At 42.4% G+C, this 22,992-nt stretch overlaps 1 protein-coding gene and 1 pseudogene across 5 annotated transcripts in view; both read left to right on the top strand.

The window, feature by feature from the left end:
- The window catches only part of LOC6550529 (acetylcholine receptor subunit alpha-like), an 85,649-nt gene that overhangs the window by 31,759 nt on the left and 30,898 nt on the right, over window positions 1-22,992 (top strand). For all 5 annotated transcript variants that reach the window (XM_026981691.1, XM_026981692.1, XM_001977890.3 and 2 more), the window contains exon 3: window positions 3,130-3,894. In XM_026981691.1, coding sequence (XP_026837492.1) covers window positions 3,840-3,894 — 55 coding nt within the window. In that variant the 5' untranslated portion in view covers window positions 3,130-3,839. The remainder of the gene's footprint in view (window positions 1-3,129; window positions 3,895-22,992) is intronic.
- Window positions 8,614-8,931, top strand: LOC26526501 (annotated as a pseudogene).

Genomic DNA, 22,992 nt, shown 5'->3' with positions numbered 1-22,992 from the left:
AGTTTTACCAATTCCTTGGCTCAGGATAATTAATTTGACTTAACAAATTAACCATAAACTAGGCATTAAATTAGTCGGACTGCATAATATAGTTATTACGCCCTTTTATCATAGTTCGCGGCTCCGCAGGATTAGGGGTTAAGGGTCAGGGGCCAGGGGCACCAGCTCACCCCATTCTCATCTCTTCCCTTCCCTTCCCCTCCCCTCCCCTCCCATCGCATTTCATTTTTTCGCAGACTTGACATGCCGCTAGCGCCGCCTAATGAGCGCCCATAATGAGCGACAAATGTGGTGGGGGTGGTTCGGTTTTTTTTGGGTAAGTGGGTGGTGGGCGGTGGGTTGACTTCTGGGCGGCCAAAGGCCGTGGCAGTGGCAACTATCGCGTGATGACGGGGCAAATTGGGCGGGCAGACAAACGGATGTTGACGGCGAAAAATCGAATTTCTCTCGCGCTTTTTGACTTAACTCCCATCATTTACCCTCGTTGGGGGTATTCTAATTTTAATCACCTCAACAGCATTCAGCTTTTATTATTTTAATTATTTAAGCAGATTTTCATACGGGAAACAGACACTTTTAAGTGTTTTCAGTCAATCAATGCGGATTAAAAAGTAGTTTTCTTAAATAGACGTAAATAGCAGTTGCTTGTGTTATAAGACTATAAGTGAAAGAAAGTAAAACAAAAGGGAAATGATACAAAAAAGAAAAGCAACAAGAAATAGAGCCCTTTTGCTATAGGTATGTAAATATAATTATTTTTAAGCCCATTCTATGTACAGATTCGATGTATAATAATGCACTCCTTTGGCTTTTGTCGTGCTGTCGTTCCTCTCGTATATATACATTTTTTTTACATTTCGCCATGCATTTAATATGAAAAGACAACAGGCGAGGACAGGCAGGTCCTGGCAGGACGAAAAGGACGCACAGGACGACGGCGGCTTTGCCTTGCCCTGTCAAACCATCAAGGCGCTGGCAAGGACAATGGGGAAAGTCTTAAACGCTGTCAACGTTGGCTTTTTCAAGCTTCAAGTGGCAGGACGAGCAGCGACTGCGAGTGCGAGTGCGATTGCGATGGCATGATGCCCCTGGCGCATTTTTTCGGGCAGCCCCCGAAAGTCGCTGTCCCTTTCATTCGTGCGGCTGTTTAAATTGACACTTGGCATCTTTTGTTGCATCAAAAACGTGTCGTCCTCGAGCCATCCTTGCATCGCATCGCATCGCATCGCTTTATCCTGCCATGTCCTGCCATCTGCCATTCGCCACCTGCCGCTGCAGGAGACCCTTAACCCTTTAATTAAGATTCATTCGATTCATTACTCTGAATTAACATGGAAACTTTGACAGAGACTTGCTCAAGTGTGTAGAATACATATAAATATTTTTATGATTTTAAACGGCTATATGTATTTTATTATTTCTATAAGAATTCGAAAAATCTTCTGAAAGTATGTATCGATAAGATAATAATATGGCTCATTAAAAATGCAAAAATGTTTTTTCACATCATATTTTGAAGTTATGCGTAATTTTCTGCAACATTACAGATATGTCACTTGGGCATTAAGAGGGTTAAATATTTGACAGCATGAGGTGAGCACACGGCATGCTAAAGTGGGTGGTGGGTGGTGGGCGGTGAGAGTGGGGGGTGGCAGGGTCATGCACACTCTCATGACATTTTCTTAAATTACTTCCGAAAACCTTTTCACGCCCTCGCTGAATTGCTCATTCATGCCACTCCCACACTTGGCACCATATTTTTCCACGCCCCCATTCACAATTTTCCCACGTCGCCCACTTTTGCGCCCCACCACCCCTCACCAGCCCCATACACCCTTCATTTTACTCAAGTGGCGACTTAAAGTCGCCCTAATTGAATTGCGCAATAATGTCGCAACTTTTCAGGGGCACTGAAATGCTGCTATTTCTTTTTAATTCGCCATAGCTTTGGATTACATTTTTCCATGAATAAAATTAGGAAAATGCGCTTGCCAGCAATTTCAGCATGAAATTTTCTTAGCCAATATCCTAAATGGAAAATAATGTCAAATAATATTACTTCACACTGCAAGCCTTCACTGTCATGTCATGTTTACTTATTTTAAGCACCGCATGACAACTTTGCTTCTTGCTGATAAATCAAGTTCAAAGGTGACAGCAATATCCTCCAAGGACTATTTATCGATTTCTCTCGGCAATAATTGTGATTTAGATTTACATAACGAGTTGGGGGCAAGATTATAGTAAGCTTTTCGTCTTAAATGTGTAAAATGTTTTACGCAACACCATTAGGGCTAAGTAATTTATTTAAAATATTAGTTATGCTTTTAGATTTAAGTCAGTCACAGTTTAGCAATCACTCAGCTACTCAAAAGGACTTTCGAGATTATCCCAACCCAACAAAGGAGGAAAAAAGGGACAAGTCTCGCTCGTCAAGTTTCCTCCAGAGTTATTAATTAAATTAACAGACCCAAAGGAGCCTCTTGTCGAGAACAAAAACTTTGGGATACCTTTGGAACCGGGGTAAATGAATTAGGCAAAATTAGCAATTAAAATTCACAAAATGTTTGCGGCCCAAGACGCAAAAACAAGAAAAAATTCACCATTCTAAAATGTACATACATATATATCAAACAATCCAATTCGGGTCAGCGGTCTGAGCAGAAAAATTATAATTAAAATCAATTTGCATAAACAGAAAAATAAGAATAGTCCTGAAAGGGAAAATATATTTCAGATTTTCCGCTGGGCTTGAAAACTTTATTGTGCTTCCCAAAGAAAGCGGATGAGTTTGGCCAAGAAAATGTAGAAAAAAGGAAAGATTACGCCTAATAAATCACAAGCAAATTTTCTTATGTCACCTTTCTTTAAGCATTTGAGAAGGTCTCATTTTGTTTGAAAGAATAGAAAGCTTATAAAATGTTTAATCCCCCTAGATATTTAATCTTAGTTTAAGGAGTATTACTATTACTTTTAGGGAAACCGAGTTGTCTTCTGTTCTGTTTTGATAAATTGGTAAATTCCCCTTGTGAAAATTAAAAAAATGCTCACACATACATTTCCCCCGCGAAATGAAAGGAATTTTTTGTTTCTAATGAAAGCACTAATTAAATGTGTCCTTTCTTCCAGGACTCGCCCTGTGTCTATCCCTCTCCCCTTCCACTCTTCGCGGAATAAGAAAGCACGGATGGAGGAGGAAGCGCAGGAATGAGACGATGTGAAGCAAAAGGACAACGAGGACAACAAAGAGCAAAACAAAGGCAAAACCGGAAGAACGCCACCAAATTGAAGAACACACACATTTGAAGAATTTTAATCGAAAACTGCCAAGAAACAAGTATATTTACAAATATATTTATATACCTTGTAAGCCAAAAACGACCGTACATTAATAGATATAAATATATAGATACATACATATATTATTGATTGTAATATATTGAGAAATATGTTATATTTACTATGAAATCGAGGAGCATGGAAGCGACACCCATAATAATAATCGATGTAAATAAATGCTGCCAATTCGATTACACTGCGAATTAAAACTGCAACTGAGATGCATAAAACGCACAACAACAATCCCAGAACTACCAGAAATCCACAATCCATGAAGAAAAAGTTAACTTTTTCCGCGACAGCTGCGCCTGCGCCTAAAAAACTAGAAATAAACATATAAATATATAAATAACGATCTTGGAACTATCAAATTGGAAATATTGGAACCGCCAGAGCAGAGGATTATATATATATTTATATATATAGAAAGAGAGAGAGAGAGAGACGGGGCAGATCCACCACCGCAGCACAGGCAAAAACAGCGTGCAGAGGGAAATGAGATGAAGTGGTTTCAAGTGACCATAGATATGATTCTTGTGCTTTCATTTATATCAAGTAAGTGGCTCGTATTTATTAGCCTCGACCCAATCTTGTTTAGCCTACCCACTCATATATAGTCGCCCCAACCCCAACCTCAACCTCAACCCCAACCCCAACCCAGAATCCGAATCTGAATCCGAACCCGAATCCCCGCCCCTCCATTCGAGTGCCATTCAAACAAAGCCCGTCGACGGCAAGGACTCGCAACACAACACAAAACAATCGCATGACATTCGCCCGACATCCTCTCGACACTCAAAACATTCTCCAAGTTCCGCCGGCTTTGGTTCCCCTAGAATGCCTCCCCACCCCCCCTTGGAATCCCCTCCTGGAATCCTCCCGTCCCATTCTGCGTATCCGTGTGTCCATTGAGGCGCTCGAGTGCTTTGAGTTAGTTATTGGGGCGGAACTGGGAGGACAGGGCCAGCCTACACTCAGAAAACACTTCTCTTGAGTATCAGTTGTAGTTAATGAAATTCTCTTTTTGGATATATACAAAATGAATAGACGCAGGGATTTGCATGGAGTTATGCTTTCAATAAGAGTATTTTGGTTTCATTAAATAAATGTATTTCAAAGATACAACACTCACATCGGTAAAATCTATTAAGTCACGAACGTAGCCCTTTTTCTGTGTGTATCGTGGAAGTGGGACAGCAGGAAAATCGGTGGCCAGGAATGAAATCCTGGGATGATGAGGATCCTGCAGAGGCTTTCCAGCACCGAGGTTAGCTGTTATTGTCTATGCCAGGCTTTATTGCCAAAGCTTAATTTGGATTTTGGCAATCGCCGGCAAAAGAAACAAAAACACACACTGACGGCACTAAGGAATAACAAGTGAAACAAAAATAAAAACAAGATAGAATGCTCTAGTCGAGTTCCACGACTATCAGATACCCGTTACTCAGCTAGTGGAAGTGCAAAACGAGAAATTTCAACACTTTTCCGGAATATCGGTAGAAATTGGAAAAAAAAAAATAAAATGGAAAAGACTTACCAATTTTTGAACGGACGGACATGGCCAGATCGAAAATAAATAAATTTTTAAATTTGAATGCAGATTTTTAGAGAATTGCGCCAGAAACATTGAGAGGTATGCCACCTTAAAATCCGATTAAGATAAGTTGAGTTATGGAGTTTAGAACTTCAGCCTTGGGACATTTTTTAGTCTTTTTGAATTTCTACAAAATCAAAAGTCGGAAACGTTTCCTTCTGCCTGTTACATACTTTTCAACGAATCTAGTATACCGGGTATAATAAATATCACTTGATATAAAAGATTGTGAATTGGGATTAATGAGGAATACATTTATCAGAACCTGATCAAAGTTGTTAACAGAATATCGCCTGTTTTCTGCCGAAGCTTACCCTTTACCAGGAACATAACTCAATATCCACATAAGTCAAGTTTTGGAATAATTTTTCCATATTTATCGGAGATCGAGTCGAATTTTTTGAAAGTAGCGAGAGTTGAGTGGAAAGCAGCAGACGTTTAGTTGGCTTGAAATGGAAAGTGGCGAGAGCGTAACAGGATGAGTTGGCTAATGCAGCCGAAAAAGGACGAAGGACAATGGTCCGGCCGAGGTTTTTTTTACCGCTGCCTTCGGGTATCCCGTCTCAGTTTTCAGTTTTCAGATTCAGTTTCGGTTTAAGTTCTATTTGGCGTCTGCAAAATGAGGCCGCAGCATTGTATCTGTATGTGTGGCCCTGCATCTGTATCAGTGTGTTTGAGTGTCTGCGTGCATGCTTGATTGTGTGTGTGTTTGTGTGTGTGGCTGCATAGCCGAAACTGGCACAAGGCAGCCACGCCCACAATCAAAGCAGCCTCCCCCACTTTTTCTTCTCCGTGGCCAACAACGCATTGATTGCGAACTGAGCCTGCCTTTTTTCCCACGTTCTTGGATTTTTCCAACTATTTTTTTCTCCTTTTTTGTGTGTGCATTTTTTGTTGTATTTTTCCCACCCATCGGCCAACGCCTTTTGTGCGTGTTCTTCCGATTTGATTTTCCATTTTGCATGCGCATCGCGTCGCGACATGTAACCAAGGCCAGCCAGCATTTAATGGCCCAGCCCACTAGTCGCTGTGTTCACTGTATGCACTGTATTCACTGTATTCACTTTCACTCCTTGGCTGAAATCGAAATCGAAAGCTATCACAAAGAAATCGTTCGGTTTCTCGCTTTTTTCCCCTTTTGCCACAGCAATTTGGTAGTATTTTCAAGCACCACTGGGATCCTTGACAGAAACATATGTGCTGTGCGACAACTATTTGTTAAATAAAATAAATCGAACACGCATTAATCACCATTCATTCGCTTTATTCGCAGTTCCAGCTTTGGAATGCTTTGGAAAAATGCAATTTGTCGTTTTCGCTGCTTTTGCAAATAGAAGAGTTTAAAATTGAAATAAGAGGAGGTGAAAAAGCGTTGCGACTGATTATCAACATTATTCGTTATATTTTCGATATATTTTCGTTATATTTCCTATACTTATTAATAGCTTTCAAATTATCTGTGGGATAATTAGGGCAACATTCTTGTCGAAACACAAGAGCAAACAAACCGAATAAAATAATAGATGAAATAATAGTAGAAAAAAAGTAGAAAATAAATACTGCGAGGGTAAACATAAATCTCGAAATTTGTTTTGGGGCACACACTCCCATTCGCTGGCTTTCTTCGTTCATTCTTCTTAAACAAGCATTGAATTTCTTTCGATTTAAAAAGCCATAAATTGCGCTCGAAAAGCTTCCTGGTTGTCTGCTGGCTGGCCTTAGGGCCGTATCCGTGAAGTTTCTTTTTTTTTTTTGGTGTGGGGATCCCCGGAACCGCCAAAGAGCCCACGAAGAACTCAACGCAAACCCAAGCGAAACGGAATCAGAGAGCAGTGCCCAAAAGCGGGCAACACAATTTTTCATGTCATCATTTTTCGGGGGCCAACGGCATTGGGCAAACATAAATATAAATGGCAGTAAAGCACGCCCAATGATAGATAGAGACGGAGAGAGAGCCACAGACAGAGACAGCGACAGAGGGAGAGGGAGAGGGAGAGGGAGAGGGAGAGGGAGAGGAAGAAAGAGAGAGGGACGAGCAACAAACACATATGCACCGCCATCAATGGCTGTTGCAAATGGCTGCTAATGCAGCTGCATCAGCCGAAGACGAAGAACCAGCCACGCTCCAGTTTCCGCTTTGTGGCCATTAAACAGCCATACACACAAACACACAGGCGCACGCACACTGCTGCACTCACGCGTACACCGAAAACTATCAATTTGAAGAAGTGAAATAAAAGCATCAAGCGAAAATATAGATTCAAAAAGGGAAAAGATTCTAGGAATTATTGAAAACAACAAAAATCTACTATACTTTCAAAAAAGACTTTCTTATAGACATAAAAATATAATTACATAATATATTATATATATAAATTATAATATATATAGTGTAATTAAAATAAATACCGATTTTGGCATTATCTCATGCTCATAGCTTAAAATGATTTACTTTACACTTTACCTGCGATTTTCTCTCAGTGCAGGAGAACTTCGGCCAAGAGAGTGCATCTAACGCCCTCTTTTTTCCCAGCATCAAACGACAGACGACATCAAGCCCATTTCCACAGCGTCCACTGCCCGCCAGCCGCAACTTATTCCACGACTACTTATTTCAAACGACGGGTCAAAGGGCAAACTATAACTTTGCGGCATATATTACACACACATAAAATGGCTGTGTGCGTGTGTGTGTGTGTGTGTGCGCTTGCACTGCCCTCGAACGGTACACTTCATTGGGTTGATAAATTCATTGCATGTTTTTATAAAGAATTTCGCAAATGATGTACAATAAATTGCACTTTGAGTTTATTTGCGACCATTGGGATTTTATACACAAGATGTGGCGTCAAAAGAAATGACTTCAATTTATTGCAAAAAGTACTGTATGAGCAGTGCAATTTCATTGCTGCACTTTAAGAGGCAATAAACCATTTAAATGCATATTTGTAAAGTTCCCGTCATACTGAAGTTTATAAGTCAATTAGTTGGCAGATTGCAATAGTGAACACAAATTGGAACATCCATCTACCAATAATATTATGTGAAATATTTTCGAAATTCCAAAGTGTATTGAAATATTACCATTGTGCGACGCTTATCAGCAAAGCTTCGTATAATTTTTCACTTGCAACCACTTTATCTACTGCGATACTAATGTCCTCCAACGCCCATTATCCTTTCGCTCGCCCCCGCAACGCACCGCACCACCCCCCGGTGTCCTTCGTGTCCTTCGCTAATGCAATTGCCACGCCCCTGCGGCTGCACTTACGTGGCGCTAATATAGAAAAGTGAAGTGCCACCGACAACGTTGACGCCAACAACAACAACAACAGCAACAACCACAGCGACGATGGCACTTGCAAAAATGGGGCGTGTCGTCGCCCTGCTCGAGTCACTCTGCACTGAGAGAAAAGAAGACGGGGCTTAGGTTTTATCCAAGTTGTTACAGGACTGTATTGCGATTAATCTGCTGAATATATGCCTGAATATAATCTATATATGATTACAAGTTCGTTTTACATTTTGAATGCACCAAACAGCTGAGCTATTTCTCCCAGTGCGCCCAGTAAGTGAGTGAGCTGCAGAACGCCCACTTTTTGCTGAGCCAGTGCGGCAAATTCACTGCAGCAGCGTCGGAAAAAGTGGAAGTGGAAAGTGGAAACAGGAGCGTCGTCTCCATGGCCACCGCGTCCATCGTTTGTCCCACGTTCAACGTCTGGGTTGCTGGGTTGCTGGGATGCTGGGCCATTGGGTTGCCTCAAGTGGTTGGCGACCAACATCCAGTTTCCCAGTACCATATCTGGCCACCCCAATCGACGTGCCACAACGGCTCGCAATCCGAGAATCCCAGAATCGTTGCACTTGCTCCCAGATGAGATGGTGATGCGGGAGTGGGAGCAGGAGTGGATGTGGGAGTGGGAGTGAAATTGGGAGCGTGAATTTGGGTCACCATCCTCGCCTCGACGGTGACTGCAATTTTTTGGCATGATTCATGACCGCACCATGGCAATGTCGTTCTCGTCGTCTACGCGCGACTTAACGCACACAAAATGTGGCACAGACGCATGCACCACGCACTGCGAGAAATTAATACGAATGGGAGTCAAATAAAGCACTACGCGTTTAAGGAAAATGACCAAAATGTTTTCGTAAGACTTACTTAGTACAATATATGTAAAGTTCCGCATAATTTAAAGAATCTTTGGTTTTTCTCAGTAGTACAGTGCCATTTTCTCAGTGCACACGCTCAAGTGGAGTCTGGGAAGATACAGACGCTTGGAAGCCTGCGGCATCCTGCGGTCGGTCAATGTGTTTGGTTGCTTGCCACAATGGGCGTCCATTCAGCTTCGACGGAGTAAAGGAGCAGAGGATGTACGTATGCACCGCATACAGGATGTACATATGTACAAACAGTGAAAACTTCGTTTCGCACCTGCACACCTGTGCTCCAGTTTTGCCCAGTATCCAGGGATATAAATCTTTTTCATACCAGATCAGCCAAACGATACTGATCGGCTTGTAAATGGCAGTTCATAAATTATGAGGCAATTGCACTCATTCACCAACACCAATTTGCTATAAAGCACAGTTTAAATGCATTCTAAATATGTGAAATAACACTGCAATTTCTTCTGTAGGAACTTAAATTTTATCGATAAACAAATCTCCGATTGCAGGTAAGCTGAAACGCTTGCTTAACAGTTGACGATTATCGGACTCTATTCTCCGCTCGTTTATCCTTTGTTTATCGCTCGTTCTATTGACTGAAAGTATTGCATTACCCATCCCTTCCGCCACATCTTCCCCTGCAATCGCTTTATATCATTTGCGATTTATTGAAATTGCTTGAGGCCAGCGGACTCGGGACTTTTCCATTTTCCTTTTCTTTCTTCTCTTCTCTTCTCTTTTCATTTCTTTTTTTCTTTTTATTTGCCAGCTCTCTGTGCAGATTTTGCATCGTAAATTCGCCACGTGCTGCCATTGTCTGGATTCTCCTCCTTGTGCATTTTCCCTTTGGCTCCCCCATTGTTATTGAAAATTGATGAACACCCACGTACTTATATTGCGAGAATATCGGTAGAGATTAGCGGGTCGCCTTGGGGTTCGGAGTTCGGGGTATTAGTGGGTCGGCTCTGAGTGAAAGTGCTGGCAAAATTATTGCCGACTGCATTTTCGGGCTGTAAGTCAAGCGAAGTGGCTGGGAAAATGCATTCAAGGAAGGGAACAGCTCTATTTGCATTCCGCTGGAGAAATTTCCGACTTGCCTACTTGTCTCATTCAAATGCGATCACAGTTTCACGGTCAAAATGTAAATTGACTTTCGGGAAATCGTGGAAAAGCCACTGTGACAAAGGTAAGAGGCTCAGGAAAGTTTCCAGAGATTATGGCCGCGGCTCATGATTAATTCATACTCGGCGATATTGGTCGACTTTCAGCTCTCCTTTTGCTGCTGGCAAACGTAAAGTTTTCAAAAATCGATAAATAATACGTTAGCTAATGCAGTGAATGAAAAGTTTTATATTGGGCAGAGCTAAGAATTGAATTGTAGCATTTAGACAGTTTAAATACATTTTTGACATTCATTTTGAAGCGGTAAGCGGATTCGCTGCAAACTTTATAGGATTCTCAATGCCTACGGAATTTGATAGGCTTTTGCTTGGGTAAACTATGGTTCTTGACCAAAAAACCAGGATTGACTGGCAAGTGATAAGACTGATGCCATAGAAACTTGTAACCTTATCGATCGCATTGCACATCTCTGGTGCAACTTTGGACTTGTAGCCCTGATTCCTCTGGTTCTGCAAAAAGCCATTGAAAAGTTTTCAGCTCTTAAGTACATTTGCCCTTTGCTACCAGGCATCAGCCAGCCAGAAAACGGAGAACAGAAACCAGAAGCCCGTAACCTCGGCACCTCGAACCCATCACCAGTGTGTGTGTGTGTGTGTGGGTGTGGGTGTGTGGGTGGGGGCCTTAATAAACTTTTCAAATGCATGATTGATGGTGTTTCCTTCACTGCTTGGCAGCACAAAAGTTTTTGATGGCATTCTGTAAACGAATCGCGTCCGCGAATGCGGCGCTAATTGTTGTTTTGCGAAATGCGCCAAATGTAATTACACAAATGAGAATGCAAAAGGGGTGGGAAATGGGAAAATGGTTGCAATCCAAATGTGTTGACAAATTTTTGATTGGAGATTTTCGGGTAGCGGGTTGCTGGCTGCGTGGGTACGAAATGCTCATTTAATAGATAATGCCCGTGATTGATGTCCCAGGCCTTAACCCCATTCGGGCCAACAAAGTTGATGGGCAGCACACGACGGACGGCAGAGATGGTTGTGCACCCATTGAGATTGGATTAGGGATCCTACAGAATCCTACAAAGACTGATTACCGCCGACAAACAATGCGCATCATTTTGGGCCCACAATCGTTTGATTTGACACAAAGTTAATTGGGACTGGCATGGATGTGATGTCAGTCGATTTACATCAATCGATTATGATGGCAAATAAATAGAAGGGTACGAAAGCAAATGCGAATGCGATGTGGATTTCTCGATTTGATGATCCTAGCCAGATTACGCATCTAAAAATAAATGTCACAATTAACTCAAATTGAAAGTGTAAACAAACTAAAAATCGCACCAAAATTCAGCACGCTACTTGGTGCATTTTTAAATGTGTATCTTTTATTTATTTATTATTGTATCTTATTTACTGGGTCTGCATTTCAAGTGCCTAGATAGCGTCCACTGCCTGTGTGTAAGAAGTGGGCGTGGCACTGACCAAGTGCCATTCGGCCAGGAATTAGGCTAGTTGGCTCTTTGACTCGAAAGGTCAGTGGGTGGTGCTGAGTAATGGGTGAGTTTGGGTGGTGGGTGGTGGCTATGGACGACAGCGAGTGTTTTGATAAATGAAGTTGTTGTCGCTATTTCAGTTGCAGTTGCAGTTGCTGTTTCAGTTTCTGTTTCTGTTTCGCCCCGGCACTTTTCTGCACTTTTCCTTACTGTTCCTCACTTTCCCACGACCAGCATTAATGTTTGGCCAGTTTGCCAAATGAGCCTGGGGGCGGTAAAAAATGGCCAGGATGAGGCGGAGGACACTTGAATATTTTTAAGCTGCGACAAAAAGAATTTTCGCCAGGCAGGGCAGGAAAGTATGACAACAAACCGCAAGGAACGAAAAAAAAAAAATTTTTTTTATATAAAACGGGCCAAAATAGGAAACCTGCAAAACGATGCGAATAAGAAGGAACGCAACTGACTTTGGCGGAAATGACAGAGCTTTCTTTTTTTTCTCCCATCATTTGTACTCCATTTTCCCATTTTTTTTTAGTTTTTTGGCCGCCGTTGTCCTTCCTGCTGCAGCTGAAAATTGCATTTATCTTCAAGTTTGAGTTTCCTTCTCGGTTATTTATTTACTTACTTTTTTCGCCGTTCGCAATTCCCTCTTTAGCCCAAACACACACACACACACATACTCAGCCGCCCACAAAGGAGAATAAAAATTGCATTTTGCCTGCTCCTAGGCTGATTTTATGCAATTTGCTTTCCAGCGACATTTGAGAAAGCTTTACGGTAGACAATCCCAGAACGGAGTGTACAGTGCGTTACGGGACTATAAATTCGGCAGATACAACAAGTGTTTTTTACATGCCGCCAGCAGTGAAATTGTAAACCGAGTTGCAGGCGGATAAACAAGCAAAGAACAAATTCAAAAATGCAAAATAAACTTGGTTTTCAGTGCCTCAAGTCCCAGCATATCACATGTTTTGAATTATTTGCTTATTTTGCTTAACAACAGTTAAGTTTTAAATAGGAATACAACGGCTATAGCTGCATTGCCATTGTGAAACGCACTGCACTTTCCTGTGAGTGTCTCAACTTTTCCTCCATATTCCACTGGTGGGTCATGCATATTTCATATCTGTTGTGCATATGTGTAAATATATGTTCGAGTAATCCGTTAGGGAATCGCTGGCGGTGGCTCCGATGCTCCACCTGCTCCACCTGCTCCTCCACCTGCTCCAACTGTCCCAGCTGCCTTTTGTTGCATTAACCTTTGCATAATTTGATGACTTCACTTCGGCTGCACTCGCATCTGCCATAAAAATGACAGCCAAAGGCAAGTGAATGAATTCAAAGTTTTCCAAAGTTTGGCTTAACAACTCAGCGCCGAATTCGGGGATTACTCTATATAGTGCACGATAGTATCATACGGATTTGTAGCTCATTGCGAAGTTTTTACCATTCTAAGTGAGCAACTTGCGTGCAAAGTGAATTTCTTGGTTTTCGGTTAGCTCCCCCAGCCAACAGTTGGCTTAAATATATTCCATAATTTCCCCTGGCCAAGTTTACCACTTTAATTTAATTTCAACTCATTTCGTTTGCCGGACGAGCGACGAGGGTGTAACCATGCCAGCACATGGAGAAATTGTGCATCAATTATGACAAACAGTAAAGCCAAAGTATCGAAATATAAAGCATGCATTGAATGACAATATAGTACTTACTGTCAGATAGTTGTGTTTAAAATGTAAATGACTCCACGCGCTCACCCCTAAGAACTGACTCTCCTGAAGACTCACTTGTTTCTCTCAGTGCCGCCGACGTGGAGTGCAAAAAAGTGTTGCCTACATCCGCGGGCCGTGGCCAAAATCACCGCCAGGCCAAAGCAGGCCAAATTCTGGCACCGAGGCGGAGCGCAGCTTTGCGCTGGTGGAGGAGCTGGTGAGATGCCGGCGGAGCAGCACTCAACGCTCCTTAGGGCCTCATGCATATTCAAAGAGCATTTCATGAACTCATAAGCACGCCACTCACACTTTCCACTCTCCACTTTCCACTCTCCGCTTGCCACCGACCACCAAAGCCCAAACGCCCGCAGGTCCTGCAGCAGCATCAGCAGCAGCAGCATCAGCAGCACCACCACCGCATCAAGGTGTCCGTGTCAATGCTAGTGGGCCAGCCAGGATCCGATGTTACATTGATGCCGGAAGGCGGGTTGGCTGGGTCCTTGCGGGTGATAGTCGGCACTTTCGAATGGTCTGAGGTCGGTGTGGCTGCTGGCAGTTGGCTGGTGCGAGAGATTGCCGCTTTCCGGCTGCTCTGGGGGTCATTGGTCAGCTTGCAGTTTCCAGTTACAGCTAAGTGGTTCGCCCATTTTTGAGACTCTATAAATATATATATATGTGTGTAAATCCTTTGCAGCGAGTGCTGCCGATCAGCGAAAGCCAATGGAACGTTGCACTTGAGGCGTATTTTAATGAATAAAGTTTATAGCTTAACGTTTTCTTTGTATTCGAACTTATTCAATAAGTAAATGATCAAGACAACAAAATATAGTGCAACAGCACTAATGAAATATGCATTTCATAATGCCATCCACAAGTTCGCTCGCCACTCAGAAATGATAATAGTGTGTCATAAATTCTGCAATTGTATGTTTAACATTATTTGTGCGATTTGTGGCTGCTCAAGGAAACCTAGCAGAAATGGGGATGGATTTATTAGCCACTAAACGCCGCACTTAGGATGCAGCGTTCCACTTCCAAGGACTTGTGGTCTTCTTAGCTTCTGTAGCTTCTTCAGCTTCTTCAGCTCCTTGCGCTCCTCGGTCCGGTGCAAATGAAATATGAATAACGCAATAAAAACGTCTTCCCAATGCTGGCGTATGTGTGGCCCAAGAAGTTGTGACATCCGGATACAATTTGCATCCCAACCGCACCACCCATGCACCACCCGTGCACCACCCGTGCACCACCCATGCACCACCCATGCACCACCCACTTCCACACATGAATGGCTGCGCATAAAGTGACAGTTACATTTGTCGTTCGCTGCGTGCCCAGTAAGCCAAGCAACTGTGGCAGTAACCAGTTGCCAGTAACCATTTGCCAGTTGCCAGTTACCAGTAAGCCAGTCGGTGCACAGAGAGAAAAACTGAAAGGTTTTCCAGGCTCCCATGCTAAGTGATGAATAAAAGGGCCAAAAACCTAGGAATAAAGCCCTGAAAATGAAATAAGATACCTTGATGACCTCGTGATTGCATTCTCAATCGATTGGTATTCTTTTTTTAATTTTTCGAAAATTTGATTAACATGCGAAAATTGGCCCAAAAAGTAATTTTACAACGTCCGTGAAAAAGCGATAAATTAGTGATAAAAATGTGATAATTGGGAGTACAAAATGCAATTTTTTAAATTGTCTGACCACTTTTGACAAATGTCTGATAGAAATTTTGGCAAAAATCGTTTCTTTGATTTTTGGCATAAAGAGTAATCAGTATTTTCATGATAACTTTCGAAATAATTGTCCAAATATGGAATGGCATACCTCGTTGGACTTGTTATTTAAATCCCAATTTATTTTGAAATAAAATTTGACATTATTATTTTTTTGGCCTTTTTTGCCAATTTTGTGATGTTTTCCTTACAAAAAAAAAAAAACGAAAATTTGACAAAAAATAAATTAATCTTACAAAGCTCGCCAAAAAAAGATAGATAGTTAATATTGCTAATATGCAGTAATAAAAGGCAATTCTTTTAGTTGTGAGACCAATTTTGGCCAAGTTATACAGAAAAAACGCAATTTTTTGAATAAAATGTAGTTGGTGCCTGCTGAAGAGCTATTTCTCGCTTTTTCGCGGTGCAGAAGTTTTGTTGCAAACGCATCTGCCAGATACTGAGATACTTTGCTCCTGATACGTCTGATATATATCCAGCAACTCGTTTTTCGCCCTGCATTTTGGCCAGAGATCGGGGAAGGCAAAGAGATAAGGATTGGGCCATGACGTTGATGGTTTTGCATACGCTTAATGCAATGGGGGTGGGGGTTTTTGGGGCACGAGGGTGGAAATGTCACAAAGAGGGCAGGAGCGGCGCTAAGTAGTAAAAAAGGGGGGGGTTACGGAGCGCATGTTAGTAGATTGTCGGTTTCTGCGACGGGTTACGGACTTTACCTTCCGCCATTTGTATTTGTTTATCAAAGCGCGAACTTTTTGCAGCACCCCCATTTTCCTCCTCCGAGTTCTGTGCAAATTTGTTACCAGCTGCACTTGAGAGCTCGTATGCGGCTGTAGCTGTATCTGTATCTGCACTTGTATCTGTTTCTGTATCTGTATCTGCATCTGTATCTGTGTCAGTGTAGCTTGCAGTTCAATCTTCAGTCCTGTGACGCATTACATTTTACGGCTTTCAAGCTCGCACACTCACACATTGTGCCCCATCCCCCCAGAGTCTGAATGTTATTACTACATTTCCCACATTTGCTTTTTTTACTGTACTCGGTATTATACCAATGTCAGCAGAAACTTCCAGTAGTTGGGACATTCCTAAAGTGCTGTAGCAGCCAGTCATTGTTTGCATTGGAGATTATGGTTGCAGCATTTAATTACACGAAAATAGGGATTACATACTCGCATACGCAGATGATGATAGGTTACTATGGAAAATAAAACGAAATGGGTTCCATAAAATGTTGGCAGATTCTCAGTGTACGAGTATTCCACGGCATCTTTCTTCCTTTGCCAATTTACTGTAGTTATGTTTAACTAGGACGCACTTCTTGGATTTTTATAGCGCCAATTCAATCAAATACCAGTTCTTGTCGCTGTTGGCATTTGCCACCTAGCCAATCTCAATCTTATCTTGACGATCCTCTCGCCCTTTTGTCGTTTGATTGCCAACCGCCAATTGCTCATTTGCCTTCCGCTTGTACCTGTTCGTGAGTTGTGGTTGTGTGCGTGTGTGGCGTCATTTAAAAGCCACAAAGTGCGCGGCAAACAAATCAATTTGCCATAATCATCAAGTAACCGTAACGGCAGCAGCGGATGGCAGTGAAAGTGAGAGAGCTGCCAGTAAATGACCCCCCACAGCCCGGAAACTTAGCTGAACTCCTGACCACCAAACCAGAAAAGGCGACGAGTGAAAAGCTGGATGCGTTCGCCATTGGCAGTTGCTGCCACAATGCAATTACATCCTTGAAAACACTGGCAAAAATAATGGTCGCATACAGCTTAATTTCTCAAAGTATGTAAATAATCATGGAGTAATAGAATTAATGAACGATACTGCCTTCGGTTTAGTCTCCAAAAAGTACTAAATATTTTTTGTAGTGTAGCAGTGGCGCCTTGAATGTGGGGCACGTGAATTGGCCGCTTCCCGTTTGTAAAAGAGAGATGGGCAGAGGGCGAGGAAACGGGATGGAGAGACACGAATTCGCAATTAAGTGATTTTATGGTCGCGTATTTCAATTTATTGCCATTCGAGCGTTGCCAATCTGCCACCCACGAAAACGACGCTCTTTGAGTGAGATTTTCCTTCGTTTTTCCCCTCCTAGTGCTGTGTTGACATTGACATGTGTGTGTGGGTGTACGGAAAGGGGAGGAGGAGGAAAAATCGGGGGAAAAGTCGACGAAAAGCCGGGGAAAAGCGGGCTCCAACGCAAAGCTTTCTTTCAACATTAAGCGATATTAGATTTATAGCACACACACACGCATACGCACAAATATCGCGTCATCATCATCGCCATCTTTTTAGTGCTGTCGCTGACGTTGCCGCTGTCAATGGCTGCACTTCCGTTTCCGTTTCAGAACTGTGCTTGTGCGTCAGCGTGTGTGTGTGTGCGTTATCTTGTCAGCGAAAGCAACTCGACTTGATTACGTTGCCATTCGCATGGAACACACTAGAAACACACACAGCTTGTATAGATGGGATCAGGGGGATATATGTTAGCGAGCAAATGACGTTTTTATATCAATTTGCCTTGCAGTTTCGCAAAACTTTTGATTATACTGTATTTTTTCAAAGAACTTGCAAACCATGGGTTTCATAACTAAGTATTTGAATCATATACGATTCGTGTAATTTGCACATATTTTTCATTATTTATATGTCCGAACCCCAATGAGCACTTAAAACTTTCGACACAACACATGCACCCGCCCTTTCGCAAAGTTGGCTTTCGTATTGAAGTCGATGCAATGAGATTATTACACATATCCCAAAGAATGAAGCCAGTATGCGGACCCCAGGGACCTCATTAAAAACTAACTTCGAAAATATCAGAGCTTAGTGCAAGCACAGTGAAGAGAAAGTTTCGCCAATATTTTTGCAACCAATATAGCTTTCAAGCAAAAGTACAAATGAGTAGAACTTTTTGTAAACTGCAAGGATAATACAGCTAATTCCGCAAACTGTGCATTATATACGAGATATTTTAACGGGAAGCTGAAGGCTCTAATTCAGGAATTCCTTAGAAAGACTCCCACTTCTTAAGCATTAATTTTTGTAACCCATTTGCGGTGCTTCGTCCTATGTGGCTGCTATGGCAATCCATTGTGCCTAAGTAATCAGCTTTCGTTTGCCTTCCAGCCAAGTAAGCTGGAAACGTGAAAACGAAAGTGGAGGTGGGCCAAAGGTTAGGTTAGCTCACATAAATGCCAAAAATGTTTCATGCTCCTCGCGTGTCAATGATGCCAAACTCGCACACACGGAGAAACACTTGGGGTTTCTGCAGGGGCGAAACAAACAGGGCGTGGCCAACTGCCACCAATTTCTATAAAGCCAAGGACCAGCGCATTTCAGCGGATTTCGAATACCCTTGCTGTGGGCTGAAATACTTTTGCTGCCAAAAATAAAAGACGGAAAATATGTTTAAAAGCACCTACTTCTCATGTTACTTGTAAACGTTTGTAGTTTTAGTTACCACCTGCCAAATGGAAATAAGCAAATATATTATGGGCTTCCAAAAGCGCATATGCCAATGAAAGAGCTGTTGCTGTGGCTATGCTCGTTAGAAATGCGTTAGCAGTGCCCTCTACTCCAGTTTTCCCATTTTCCCGTTTCCCGTTTTCCGTTTCGAGTGTGCGTGTCGGCGACATTTCCTACTTCCTGCTACCGCTTTCCGCCGCTTTTCAAAGTTCCTTGCACCGAAATCCGATCTGCCCCCGCAACTCCAGCTACTTTGGATCGTTTTTGCTTTTCCGGCATTTGGCCATCGTAGGGAAGTCCCGATTCGTTTTGACACATTGCCATTGCCAGATGGTATTAAAGGCTAGGGTGCCGGGGGCTACTGGTAATTCCTGTTCTTTTTTTGACGCATGGCTATAAAAAATGATGATGGGGATCATGCACGTGCTCTACGCTCAATTCATCAGGTTGCAACACCTACAAAACGAATGAAATTCGGTATTTCCAAATGGGTGGATGTATTGGCGGTGTGTGTGTGGGTGTGGGCTAGTTGATGGGCATCGCCTGACACTTGGCAAAAATATTGCCATTTAAGCTTCGGACGCAGCGTTTACGCCCCTGACAGGAGCAGCAAGGATATGACGATGACTGGCGGAGGGAGAAGCCTGGAAAGGGAAAATGGCGTGGAATGTGGGGCAACTGGCACAGGGTGTCAGTTAGTGAATGATTGCATTCGTTTGCATTTGATGGCCATGTAATTGGTCATATCACCGGGAATATATCAAACAGGATGCCCCAAATTCCACACGAAATGCAGGCAAGTGCAGTGGGGCACTGGAAATGTGGGTAAACCCATCGGAAAAATGGTTATTCAGCAATCCATGCGTTCACTGGAAATGAATAAATTCGTTGCACCGTTTGCTTATAACAAAAAATTAACATCTGTGCTCATTTTTGTTTTGTTATCAACTTAAAGCCAAGATGGAAACATTTTCATTTGGCTGTGGCATCCTAAAAGATAACTGGAAAAATTCCTTCCTTTAGCGAATATTTTAATTAAGCTCTGTGCTTGAATTTAAATATAACCATTTATTTTTCCTTGGCTTTATATGCGTACGCAAACTGAGGAGCCTTCTGGAATACGAAAAAGCACACACATGCGGCTTGGTCAGCACTTTCATTTAGTTTTTTTTCTCAAACCGTTTTATCCTGTGGCATCTTCGTGGGTCACTTGTTCCGGCTTCAAAAAACAAAAAAACAAAAAAATATGAAAAAAAAAAGGGGGCACGACTAACAAAATTATTCATATTATATTTACACAGTGGCTGTCTGCTTCGCTTTTCCCGTTTTTCCTGCGTATTTTCATCAGCAATTTGTTTCTTTCGTTCTTTTGGCCATTTTTTGTGGCCCGGTTTTATTGGTGGAATATGTGGAACGTGTCCGTGTTGCCCAATGTGCGTGCCACCTGCAAACGCCTCTGGCCAAAAAAGGGGGCAGTTGGGAAGCCACTCGCGATTGGAGGTTAACAAAACGCGGCCAGCTTGTCACCCACATTCGAAATTCCCACATTGGTCATTTACATTGTTTGGCTGCGAACCTTAACCCTCTGCAAACCGTCGTTGCTGCGAGCGAATGTTTTATTATTCATACGCCCCGTTGGCCCTCGACTGCAGTTGCACTTTGCAGTTGCCCCAAAAGTCGGACTGTTCTCTTTTTTCCCCCGATTTTCCTGCAAAGTCCAGCCATCCGAAAAACGCGATCAGATCGGACGTGAATCAAACCAGTTTACCTTTTTTGCGAAGTTGAATCAAAGGAAAACTGACAGCAGCAATAAACAATTAAGAGACTTGCAACATTTTAACAGAAGTAGACACATGATATGATATATATTTTGGTATATTTTGGGGTTTAAGCAAGGAGTAGATTTAGCTTACAAAGTAGTTGGAAAGCTGCCTCTGTAATTATCCAGCTCGACCGACGCCTTTAATTAGCCACTGGCAAAGGGGCGTGGCAAGGGATACAGTGGCCTCTGATAACTGGGGAATTTCGCAAGCGGCTGTCATGGGGGAAAGTTTCCTCGATATGCCGCAGAGAATTTCACTCAAATATATTTATATATTCCGCAGGAAAACTCCGTTCAAGCAGCTGCAATGCCACCCACAATATTCACCTGTTTTTCCGCTTTTCCTCCAATTCTTTCTCAACTTCGCCTCGCTTTTTTCCTCTCCCTTTTTCCATTTCCACTATATTTTTTTTACATTTTTTTTTTTTTTGCTTACTCAACTGCAAAAGGCGAATGCAATTTTTGTGTAAACAACGCCATAAATTCCAATGGAACTAAACAACAAAACGTTTGGCATTGGCAGACAAGGCCGAAGGCAAAGACAAGTGGGCTCGGGGTGGGGAAACTAAGGGAAAAACGAAAGGAAAAACGAAAGGGACGCTGTGGAAAAGCGGAAAGCAGGGCGACTTCAGTAGCCCAAGAAAGAGCTGAAATTATCATGAAAACGCTGCTTGGGTTATTCGCTTATTCTTTGTTGAAGTTGGTTTTGGTTGAGCGCTGCAAATTTACACGCAATTATTGTGAATGAATGAACAGCGAAAGGAAATGCCCACTGGAAAATGTATTTCCCTGTTAAATTTAAGCTGCTGGGTAAAAACCATTTGTCGTCTCAGGCTTCATCGATTTAACTGCTCGACGAATAGGAACTATGCTATTCACCTGTTCGCCAACGCAACTACCGCATCAATTATGTTTATGAATTATTTATTAGCTTAGGTGTGTTTGTATATTTCCTCTGCTCCTTTGGCTCGTGTTCGTGTATTGTTGAGAACAATTTACAACGCATTCGCAGCAATCCCAAATTAGTTGGTTAACTCATTTAGGGATTTGCCAACAGCCGACGACTTACAGCTGCGAAACGCACTGTCCATGTGCTCTCTTATTCATTAATACTGTCGCCACAGAAATGGAAGGAACTAAAGGTTCGCTAGTAAACTAATCAGAAGCTAATGGCAAATTTGCAAAGCCCCAAATGTGTGTTGGTGTTGAAACAACAACTGAGTGGAGCAGAGCAAACTAGAAATAATTATTTAGGATCCAGAAATACGGTCGGAAAATGTTGGGGTGCTGGATGTGCGAAAAACAGAGGGGGAGGAAAATGCCCGTACAGGAAAATGGCATTTGGTCGGCAGCCAACAAGGACTGTACTTTAATTAGAAGTCGAGGTCAGTCCGGAGACTCCGATTTAACCCACTCCTAATACAGTGTTTTGAATTCCCAAAACCAAATTGCATATACGAGTAGTATGCGAAAGGAAGTCAAGCCATTCGAGTGGAAATTTAATTGCAGCCGGCCTTATCAATTAACTGCAAGCGAAAGGCCAAAAGGCCTTCAGTTTTCAGTAACTTCAGTTTTATATTTTCGCACACAAAGCACGGCTGGCCAAATACCAAGCAAGTTTATGTACAAATTATTACGCGCACTGCCAAAAAAAATTAAATTAAATTAAGCACATTAAATGGGTTTTAAAAATGTGTAAATTAAAAAATATAGCTGGGTGTGGGTATTTAAATACATGTTACTTTCTGATTTCAAATCAGGCAAATACATTCGCTTGGTGCCCGCTTTTTCCAGTGCAGTCACAGCCATGAACACTTGTTTATGTGTGTTCATTACTGTGTGTGCTTTTGACAATAAACACATTTACAAGTTCGGGGCTGGTGCGGGGGAAAAACACGCAAAGCAATCATAAAATGTGCTTTTTTGGCTACCTTAATGTGATTGTCATACACACACACACACACGCACACACACTCACGCAGCGGCGCTCGATTAACACACACACAGCAAAACAGCCTGTGTTTGGGCAATATAAAGCATACGCCGCGTATGACAGCCCCAAGTCGAGTCCAACAAAAGCGGTTGCCGCAAAGGTCCGTTTAACTTAACGTTTCCCACGCGAGCCACAATCCATATACGAGTGTGTGTGTGTGTGTGGGTGTGAGTGCGGCACACACACACTGGCACACTCGCACATCCACGAGGTGTCGCATAAAAGTCTCACACCTTGCCAAGAAGTACACTCTTGGAAAAATGAACAGAGAAGCTTGGAAACTCCTTTGGAAACTTTGTCAAAGGGGAAAAAGGAATATTTAAATAGCTCCAGAGTGGAAATCCCATAGTAAAACAGCTAGTTGATTAGTGGTTCTAGTTGTTGTTCTCTAAAACTATAATCTATTCATCAATTCGATTTCGCCAAAGTTGGGAACATCTTTTTATGAGTGTACTCGGAATTCGGAATCCAGCAGCCATGTGCTGTCCAAATAACTTGACGCCGTCTAAAGGCCTCATGGCTCGTTTAAGGTGTTTA

The sequence above is a fragment of the Drosophila erecta genome, unplaced genomic scaffold (assembly GCF_003286155.1).
Source record: "Drosophila erecta strain 14021-0224.00,06,07 unplaced genomic scaffold, DereRS2 tig00000126-arrow-pilon, whole genome shotgun sequence".
Taxonomy (NCBI): Eukaryota; Metazoa; Arthropoda; class Insecta; order Diptera; family Drosophilidae; genus Drosophila; species Drosophila erecta.
Note: the sequence above shows the minus strand (reverse complement) of the source record. Positions and strands in the feature narration are given on the sequence as shown.